The 11,182-nt window shown below is 42.1% G+C and overlaps 1 protein-coding gene across 1 annotated transcript in view; it reads right to left on the bottom strand.

The window, feature by feature from the left end:
• The window catches only part of VPS37B (VPS37B subunit of ESCRT-I), a 51,239-nt gene continuing 40,057 nt past the window's right edge, over nt 1–11,182 (bottom strand). The window contains exon 4 of the mRNA XM_044275715.1: nt 1–2,347. Within this exon, the coding sequence (XP_044131650.1) occupies nt 1,853–2,347 (495 nt within the window). The 3' untranslated portion in view covers nt 1–1,852. The remainder of the gene's footprint in view (nt 2,348–11,182) is intronic.

The raw sequence follows: 11,182 nt of genomic DNA, 5'->3' as shown, positions 1-11,182 counted from the left end.
TTCAGAAGTGTAAAATCATATCTGGGGTTTGTCATTTATTGAAAATATCCAAGTAAATTAACAACTGCAGTCATTAGTTACTAAACATATAGCTTTACATCAGTTTTCCACTATAAAACGTTCTAGGGTAGTGTCTGCATGGAGGGATTAGAGTCTCTGGATATAACAAGTAGGCTCCTGGTTTGGACACCACAAACCCTTTTGGTCTTCAGTGCAGATGTGGTGTAAGGAAGGGTACACTGCTAAATAAATCACTTACACTGGGCTTCAATAGAATGAGTGAATGTTATTTGTATCACTGGAGTTGCTTTCTCTATACTAAGATCTTTCAATGAGCCATGGAAGAATAATAACATATAAAGCCATAAATGTATCATATGACAAGCTGTAAATAAGAGCATCTTGGTGCTGTAGAGACCACAACACAGGTAAGGTTACAAACCAGCAAAGATACCCTGTAAATGTAAGTGAAGACTGGTTAAGGGACTGGATATAGACAATGAATCTTGAAAACATCTGTGCTCCAGCAGTAGTGCAATATAACACCAACACATACCAGTTCAAACTGGTTCTTTAAATGCTTCAAACCTATGGCTTTACCCTACCTTTAAAATACCCACTGAATCGATGTAGCAATTCAATTCACCTTTAATCCTAAAACTTAACATGTGCAGTTTCTTCTGATCCTCAGTTAGTACTCCACAGCTGCATTCACAATTCTGCAGGCTAATGAACTGAAATGTTCCAACATTCCCTACTGACCTTCCCAGATCTTGCTCATGTGATTTTCATTATGTGCTATACCGTATCCATATGCAGGGCAGAGTGAAGTGCAGCTCTGAAGGAAGCAACTCCATACAGATGTATTTATTCTTTTATATGGCTCACACCCTCGTAAAAAGCTGTTCAAAGGTGAACCCATACCTTTCTCCTACTCTGTTGCCAATAAAACATGATTATAAAATGCTAGCTAGATCTCACAGTGACCACCTGCAGTGAATGGCCATGCCTTGACAATTTGCATAAATAAAACAGCAATTTCAATTTAAGGTAGGAAATGAATAAAATTCTACTCATGTAATGGTAGGAGGACAGTTGCAGGTAATCCATATATCAAATGCAGTTCAGGTACGCCGTCTCTTGCGTCCAGGAGTGAGCAGTTAGTCTAAGGCACATTAAAGCCACGTGCATAAGTTACAAAATGCATCGCTGTCAGACAAAGTAAAGTTGCATCCACACATTACAGATTTAGTAACATTCTAATCCCTGAATGATCCTGTTAATGTCCTAGGTCTTTTACTGTGATCTTTTCTTCCTTTATTAAATTGTTAGAAACATTGATAATTGGGTACAAGATATGCAGTGCAAACCTCACTGTTCAGCTTTCTGCACAGGCCTCTTCAGACGTGGTTACACGAAACCTGAGGATTTTGGCAATGGATGAGTGCAGTTCTCCATGTTCTCTCTCATACACTGGCAGTTGATTTTAATGTTACCAATGGCTGTGACACAATTGAACTGTTCATTCCAATGCAGCATTCACGAGTATAATTCAGCATGGATAAAAAGCAACACAGTGGCACAGGACGTCAAAACCCTCTTCATGAAAGTGATCTCTGTTCTGTCTGCACATTTGTTTCCAAACCTAAACCTACAAAATCTCTCTCCAACCACCCAACACAAACAGATTTTCATCTGAACAGAGAAGGTCGGAGGCACCAGTCATTTAAAAAGAACAGTAGTCCTGTGGCTTAAGGTATATACCAATATGTATACGTACATATGCAGCCTAAAGAACTGGTGTGAAGTTGGGAGCACCAATGTTTGATGGAGGCAAACTCATGCTTTATCACTACAAAATGAATCCAGGGTTCGGAGGCATCCGTTGAGATGGTCTTTGAGGAAGAGCTGGGGGATACTGAGGTGCATAGTGTCCAGGGTAGCCCGGCTGTGGCATCTGACCTGGAGGCTGATAGCCTATCCTGGAGGGGATAGGAGGACAAGGAGAGGATGCATAAGGGAGCCCCGAAGCAGGCTGCTGTGCGGCCATTGCAAAAGGAGTGGGATACATTCCAGCTTGTGCAGGTGGTGGTGGAACAGCTCTTCTAGGTAGAACTGTAGGAGGTGTATTGAAAGCGGCTGGGTATGAAGAGGAAGGGGGCTGAGCAACTTCAGGAGGTCTTGGAGGTTGCATAGAAACCTGAGGAGGCCTCTGTCCTTTCAACACCATCTCTTGAAGTTTCTCAATTTTCACACGCCGTAAATGTGCTAATTTGCGCTTTGATAAATATTCATCAATAAAAGAATCCATCTGGATGTCACCATCAAGAAAGTTTTCAGCCATATTCTGTGGTGGGGGGGGAATAAAAAAAAATACAAGTTATGATTTACACTTTTACCAGTGGTCTGGGAACACAGACTTTGATATATAGCTAATCACCTAGTATTTTAAATTATACACTTTTTCCTCTTAAATTTTACCTGAAGCACAAATTAAAATGTAAAAACTGTCAAAATGTCACATGCTTCCTTAACCTTACGTTCTGTGTTTATGTAAAACCAACAAATCCTCATCTCCTATTGCATCTACACAAAGCTCCTCCTGTCTCCTCAGTTTCCATATTCTGCACAGGTATCATGACCGGAACACTAAGGCTAAGTTCACACGGGCGATATTTCCGCGCGGGTGCAATGCGTGAGGTGAACGCATTGCACCCACACCGAATCTGGACCCATTAATTTCTATGGGGCTGTGCACATGAGCGTGATTTTCACGCATCACTTATGCGTTGCATGAAAATCACAGCATGCTCTATATCAGGCATGCTCAAACTGCAGCCCTCCAGCTGTTGTAAAACTACAACTCCCACAGTGCCCTGCTGTAGGCTGACACCTGTAGACTGTTCAGGCATGCTGGGAGTTGTAGTTTTGCAACAGCTGGAGGGCCACAGTTTGAGGATGCCCGCTCTATGTTGTGTGTTTATCATAGAAGTGAATGGGGCTGAGTGAAAATCACAAGCAAGTGCGGATGCGGTGCGATTTTCACGCATGGTTGCTAAGATGACAGTCTATTTACTATTTTCCCTTATAACAGTTATAATGGAAAATAATAGCATTCTTTAATACAGAATGCTTAGTACAAGGTCAATTGAAGGTTAAAAAAATAAATAAAAATGTAACTCCAATTGATCGCGTAGCTGCCGATCTCCTGTTCTTTTTTCAGGACCTGTCAAAGGACCTGTGGTGAGGTCACATGATCAATCACCACGGTGACAGACCATGTGATGTGACATCACCACCTGTCCTTTAGCTGGCAGCTCATGATTAAAGAAGTAAGAAGAGATCGCCAACTATGCGATCAAGAGGAGGAATTACTTTTTTTTTTTTTTTTTAACCCTCAATTGACCTTGTACTAAGCATTCTGTATTAAAAGAACAATATTATTTTCCCTTATAACCATGTTATAAGGGAAAATAATTACATCTACACACCACCTAACCCAAACTTCAGTGAAGAAGTTCTGGTCTGGGTACCACATTCAGTTTTTTTTTTATCATGCACGTGCAAAACGCATTGCACCCGCCCGATAAAAACTGGACACAACCGCAGTCAAAACTGACTGCAATTGGGGAACCTACTCGCGCGGGTTTGCCGCAATGCACCCGGGACGCATCCTGAACAAATCCGTTACGCCCGTGTGAACCCAGCCTAAGGGTGGCCATACATATTAATCTAAAGTGATCAAAATGGATAACTAAAACAACATAGCATCAGGTTAGAGGGAACCTGTCACCTCTACTATGCTACCCTCACTGAGCATTTCTAAATGTTCATTGTGTTACCCTAAACATATAAATTACACTTTTAATTTCATTTGCAAATTCAATAAGTATTATGCATTTTTGTACTTCCCGCCTTTTATGTAAATTAACATAAGAGTCATATCTTACTTGTGTGACCAGAGAAGAGTCATTTTCAAGCTCCGACTCATCTCAGGTGAATTTGCATATTTATCAAATCATTTTTTTACACACTAAAAGCACACAGAGCTATGGGGTCTGGGTATTGCGGATGTGCTAGCGGCGATCTAGCAACCATGTCCTCAGCTCTATACCCAAAATCCCAGTGACAGGTTCCCTTTAAATTTAGATGTCTTGTCCAAGTTATTTTTTTATTTATTATTGATGACCTGTCCTGAGGATAGGTCATCAATATCAGATCAGTGATGCTCCGACGCTCAACACGCCACCAATCAGCTGGTTCAAAAGGCTGCGATCCATGCAAGCACAGCCTTCCCTTCATGGTTTACCTTATCGCCGTCAAAATTGCAGTGGTAAGCAGGTGCAATTACAAGAAACCGTACTATTCACTTCTGTGGAATTACACCTTGTCGCCGCTGCAATGTCGACAGCGAGCAGGTAAACAATAAAGAGGAGGCTGCGCTGGCATGGCGTGCACCTTCTCTTCAACCAGCTGATAATAGGTCATCAATAAAAATAACATGGACCTCCCCTTTAATAGCAAAAAAACTGTTAGCAAATTGATGACAGAGCATCATTATCTGAAAAGTTGGCTGTGTTTGAAATCTATAGCAAACATGCTTCTTTGAAATGTCCGGTTTCATTGAATGTGTATGGGCAGTTTTAACAACTGTGTATGGCCATGTATGCAAAATATCTTCTATTCAACCATCATCCAACTTTTTTTTTTTTTTGAAACAAAGTTTATTGGGTTTTTCAGAAAATTTTAAAGTACAATGACATCAGTACAAATCAAGACTTGATTGCATACAAAGTATAAGGGATATTGTGGGGAGGGGGGTTGGGGGAAGGGAAGAAAAGGACGGGATAAAGGGGGGGGGGCGGATAAGGGAGGTAATGATGTGGATAAGGGAGAGGGGGGGGGGGGGTGGAGGGACATAGGATCGTAACATAATACAGAATAAAGGAACCAGATATACTGATAAAACCTCTTATAAAAAGGTACGTTTTCACATAGGAGATCAATGATTTAGTGGTATTGCTAACGATAAGATTAAGTACAGTAACGTAGGGTAACGTAACGTAAAGTGGTACATTGATGAGGAAAATCACAGGCACATATATCTCGATTTAGAGATTAGCAAAATAATATAAGCAATATAAGCAGGGTGTGATCTGTTGATATTGACCAGCTGTAGCCTAGTTATGTGGCTAGAGAGTTTGCTATAGTGGAATTGGTGTGGAAGCTGCTTTTCAGCCATGTATCCCATTGCTTGTAGAATTTCCCTTTTTTAAAAGAGCAGCAGCTGCTACACCTTCATACCAACAGTTATCTTCGACCATTTTAATGACATCAAGGTTGCTAGGAATCTGATTGGATTTCCAGTGGATGGCAATAAAATGGCGAGTTGCAATACAAATATGACCAAAAACAGTTCTGAAATCAAAAGGAATTGTCTCAATACCAATGAAAAGGAGTGCCAATTGTGGTGAAGGTACAATTGGAAATTGACAAGCTCTTGAAAAGGTGCTAAATGATCGGAGCCAGAGAATTAACTAATTCCAATAGATGGCATACAGCAGAGGACTTTGTGAAGATCTTAATAAAACAAACCTATAGACTTATTAGAGCCCTATGTTTGATGTATGCCAAAAAAAAGTATTAAGAGCATATACTGCCAACTCATGTGTAGGGTTCCATTCACTCAAGTGTGCTTTTGGCCTCCATTGGACTGCATAGGTAAAACTGAAACCCGTACAACTGTGGTAGAATTTGCTCTCCCCCCCCCCCATTCTAATTTTTCTGCAGCTTCCCACTACATTGTATGCGATATTAAATGGCGCCATTAGAAAGTACAATTTGTCCCACAGAAAACAAGCCTTCATACAGCTATGTGAATGGAAAAGTTACGGGAAGGCATGGGTTAGAAAATGAAAATCCCAGGGTTTTGAAGGGGTTAACAATTGTTTAGATGCAGTTTTTACTTTACGTTTTTCTTCACTGTTGAAATTAACAGAGAAAAAAGGTTTAGGGATACCGTACACAGCTTGGTGCTTAATATTTCTGAAAAATGACACATTTTGTTAATCTGAAGGAGTCTCTAGTGTCATACATGATGATAATCTCTAATTGCGCTGAAACAGCCTTTACTCATGTGTTGCACTTAAATGCATAAATTGATACCATATGATTAAAATCTGAAAATACACACTTCAAAAGCTTTAACCAAGTCAGCCCATTATCCAGTTAAGCCAATTTACAATTCTTGTGCCGCACAGTTGTCACAGGGGCGTCCCTGTACCCCTCATCCTAGGCTAAGAAGAACGCAGCAAGCACATCACAAGGTTGCAATCTGAGCTTTATCAGTTTCCGTATTTATTTTAATTCATACAAATGACTTGTCGTTTAGGATGGCCTACTTTAATTTAAAACAAATCCTAGAAAATTTAGGAGGCAGAAAATAAAAGGTCCATTATAGACTGAGCGAATATCATTTGTAGAATTTGAGAAAGCATCGCCTGTACTAGCGTGCAGCCATGAAATGACAAGCGATAAATCGCTTGTTTCTAAGGCCTCGTGCACACGGCTGTTGTGCAGCCATTGCGGTCCCCAATGCACAGGCAACATCTGTGGTCAGTCCGTGTCAGACATGTCATTTTTTTTTGCGGTGCGGAACAATGGAAAGAAACACCACGGAAGCACTCCGTAGTGCTTCTGGTGTTCCATTCCGTGACTCTTTTTTTTAGGGTTCAGATAGCCAAATGGCTAATGGTTTCCCGTTTAAGGTCAAATATAAAATATAACATTTATTAGGTATTCTTTAAAATGAATGAACGGGAAGATAGAAAAGAAAAGGTATCTAAAATTAAAGTGTTCTAGTGCTTGGTGACAGTATACACTTCTTTTGTTAATGGTTACTGCTTTTATTTGCAGTCTTTCCCATGGTGTATCTCAGTCCTGAGGAGTAGATCCTATTTTGTTTCCCTCCTCCGGTCTAATAGGATTGTGACGAGATGTAAACTCTCTGTCAGCCCTGCACCGGGGTGAATAGAGTACGTGTAACTCTATCCCTAAATTCCTCATTAAGGACTGAGTATAACTGTTCAGATCGGTGAACCCAGTGTCTGCAGCGCACCAGGGGCCGATCACCATGCACACTACACTAATCTAAAACCTAGACTTGCAGCTGCACTCCAGCCGATGGAAGCGCTATAGCTGCACAGGAAAGGGCAAAACCTTCCTGAATGCAACCAGACTGCATGCAGAGAGGTTCTGTGCAGCTTTTGGCTTGCTGGGACTTGTGGTGCACACCACTGCGCTTTTACCCTTTGCTGCTGAAGAAAGAAGAACATAATTGCTGCACTGATTTTACTTTTTTTCCCCCCTATTTGCAGCTGTTCCAAATCCCTAAACCACCCCACCACATAGTTAGTGGTAGTTTGAAATTTATATATGCATGTTAGTGTCAGTTTCGATTTTTGCACGAACGCACCACCTGTGTGCATTTTGCAGAGCACTGTAGTGAATTTTTATACTACAGTTTTTGCACAGATCTGCGTGCTGCAGAGCACCAATCAGTAGAGTGCTCATTTACATTTAATTTTTTTTTTTGTTTGTTTTTTTTACTTTTTCTTACATTTTTGTGTGAAAAAAGACCTGCAGTTAGTTGGAAATTTATATACCGTCAGGTCCATAAATATTGGGACAGCGACACAATTGTAACATTTTTGGATCTATACACCACCACAATGGATTTGAAATGAAACAAACAAGATGTGCTTTAGGCCTCATGCACACGGCCACATGTATAGTGTATTACTGTACAGCAGCAGCTGCATTAAAGCGCACAGCGTCATAGCAACCAATGACGCTGTGCGCTCATGCTGTCAGCAGGAATCCCGGCCGGGTTTCCATGGTCCTCTCTCGGCCACGTGCATGAGGCCTTAACTGCAGACTGTCAGCTTTAATTTGAGGGTATTTACATCCAAATCAGGTGAACGGTGTAGGAATTACAACAGTTTGCATATGTGCCTCCCACATGTTAAGGGACCAAAAGTAAAGGGACAGAATAATAATCATAAATCAAAACTTTCACTTTTTAAAACTTGGTAACAAATCCTTTGCAGTCAATTACAGCCTGAAGTCTGGAACGCATAGACATCACCAGACGCTGGGTTTCATCCCTGGTGATGCTCTGCCAGGCCTCTACTGAAACTGTCTTCAGTTCCTGCTTGTTCTTGGGGCATTTCCTCTTCAGTTTTGTCTTCAGCAAGTGAAATGCATGCTCAATCGGATTCAGGTCAGGTGATTGACTTGGCCATTGCATAACATTCAACTCTTTGGTTGCTTTTGCAGTATGCTTTGGGTCATTATCCATCTGAACTGAGAAACGCCGTCCAATGAGTTCTGAAGAATTTGGGTGAATATGAGAAGATAATATTGCCCGAAACACTTCAGAATTCATCCTGCTGCTTTTGTCAGCAGTCACATCATCAATAAATACAAGAAATCCTGACATAATATTCCTACAGGAAACGCACCTGCAAGGTCAGAAAGTGCTGGCCTTGCGGCGTCCATGGATAGGCCCCACATACCATGCGGTTTACTCGAATCATGCGAGAGGTGTATCTGTGTTGGTTGCTAAAAGTCTCCCGTTTCAGATAATGTCTGTACAGCTGGACCCTTATGGGAGATATGTGATTTTACATGCCTGTGTTAGAGGCCTACAATACCTGTTTGTGGGGGTATATATTCCTCCGCCTCTCCGCAGGGAAGTCCTAGAGGTACTTACAGCTAAAATAGCAGGATTTCCGGCTTTGCCGTATATTCTTATGGGTGATTATAATGCCACTTTGGATCCTATACTAGACAGAAGGGTTCCTCAGGCTTCGCACAGCAATGTCCTATCACATTGGGTTAGTACTTATGATTTGGTGGAAGCATGGCGGTATCTCCACCCCTTAGACAAGCAATTTTCGTGCTATTCAGCTTCTACTAGCTCACTTTCTCGCATAGATTTAGCTTTTGTCAGCAGAGATTTATCCCCTTATATCAAGTCCAGTGATTATCTGCCGAGAGGGGTATCAGATCATGCCCCCCTCCTTCTGATATTATCACAGCCGCTGGCTTCGACGGATAAGCAATGGCGGTTAAATCCTATGTGGCTCGAGGTATTGCCTGTGGTGAGCGAAAGTATAGACACAATGGGAATTTATGTGGGCTGTGCTGACTCGAATGGGCTTTCCGGAGAAGTTTTTGAGCTGGCTGCGGATGCTTTATAGGTCACCGTCGGCGAGAGTCAGGGTTAATGGGTACACATCATATTCCTTCCCTTTGGGTAGAGGTACTAGGCAGGGGTGCCCGCTCTCTCCCCTACTATTTGCATTAATCATGGAACCTCTATCGATACTTATATCCTCCACTTCAGGTATAGAAGGTTGGGAAATAGCTGGTATATCTGAGAAGATTTCATTATATGCCGATGACATGCTGGTGTACCTAGCAGATACGGGGAAATCCCTAGATACCCTTTTAAGCGTAGTTGATCAATTTGGTAGCTTCTCAGGTCTCCGTGTCAACTGGGCTAAGTCTAGTCTCTGTTTGGTTGATTATGTTGACCCAGCTTGTATTTCGGTGAACAATAAACTACAGATCGTGGAACAATTTACATATTTGGGGATTATTGTTCATAGAGAGGTGGCAAAATTTTATGATTTCAATGTTGTTCCTACAATGCAATCCATCACTCGGAAGCTGGAGGCTTGGGGAAATCTCCCTTTAACTCTGATTGGGCGTATTAATGTGGTAAAAATTATTCTTCAAAATTGTTGTACTTATATAGGGCGGCTCCAGTGTTAATTCCCAAGAGTCATTTTGCTACCCTGGATAGAGCAATTGCTCCTTTTCTGTGGAACAAGTCTGCTCCCAGAATAGCGAGATCCACCCTCCAGGCATCTTGCCTGCGGGGGGGGGGGGGGGTCTTGCCTTGCCAAATCTATATATGTACTATGTAGCGGTGCAGCTGAGTTACGTGGCGTGGTGGGTGCGGGCTGACCCGGGGAACCCGGCGGTTGTGTTGGAGGCAGCTCTGTTAGGGTCCTATGAGGCGCTTACGAATTTGGCATATAGAAGGGGAGATAGGTCTGTAGCGCACTACACCCGATCGATGGCAGTGCAGGTATGGGTGCAATGGGGTCAGAAGGAGGACCTTGAGGAGAGTGGGACTACTTGGTCGCCATATTTACCGTTGTGGAGAAACAGAGTGCTTCCAGAGCTGTTCTCACTGTTGGAATTTGAATTTTGGCCCCAGAAGGGGGTAAGGTATCTTACTCAACTGTATGACAGGGGCCTTTTTAGATCCTTTAGCAGTCTGCAGCAAGAATTCAATTTGCCTAGGCATTGTTTATATAGATATTTTCAACTTAGACATGCCTGTCAGGCTCAATTTGGGAGAGATCCTTTAAAGTTGGAGTGTAGTCCAGTGGAAGCAGCGATTAGGAGGGTTCCCTTGGTCAAACCAGTGTCGACGCTTTATGCATCACTGATGGCGCTGCAGGCCTCCCCTCTGGATAAGGTGTTTGTCAAATGGAAAAGGGACATAGAAGGTTTGGAGGAGGCGCATGTTAAAGAATATAGTTGCACATGGAGATCTACGGTGGTGAGTGCTAGGGATCAGTTGATTCAAGTTAAGTGGCTCCACAGGATTTACTATACTCCTGAGAGGTTGTATAAAATGGGTAAATTGTTAAACCCACATTGCACAAGATGTGGGCATGAAAATGGTTCCTTCTTACACATGGTGTGGCAGTGTCCGATTATTCATGCCTTCTGGGAGGAGATTCATACATATATTAATGATAAACTGGGCTTTCCTAATGTTTGTACTGAGCTTACTAGCTTGTTGGGGGTAGTCAATGAGATTGTTCCCACCAAGTTTGGCAGGAAGCTTTACAGAATACTCTTATACTACGCTAGGAAAACTATCCTTCTCAATTGGAAACCTCCTAAAAATCCTACTATGCAACAATGGGTACAGTTAATTAATGCGGATCTTGGTTTATATAAGTTCGTATATGAGAAAAGAGGGACCCCTGATCGCTTCATGAAGATATGGGACCCCTGGATTGGTACCCAGACTCTGGTATCATAGGTGACGGAATAGCTGTTTCGACCAGTGAGGGTGGTGTGAATGTGTGCGTGT

This window comes from Bufo gargarizans, chromosome 1, assembly GCF_014858855.1.
Source record: "Bufo gargarizans isolate SCDJY-AF-19 chromosome 1, ASM1485885v1, whole genome shotgun sequence".
NCBI classification, from domain to species: Eukaryota; Metazoa; Chordata; class Amphibia; order Anura; family Bufonidae; genus Bufo; species Bufo gargarizans.
Note: the sequence above shows the minus strand (reverse complement) of the source record. Positions and strands in the feature narration are given on the sequence as shown.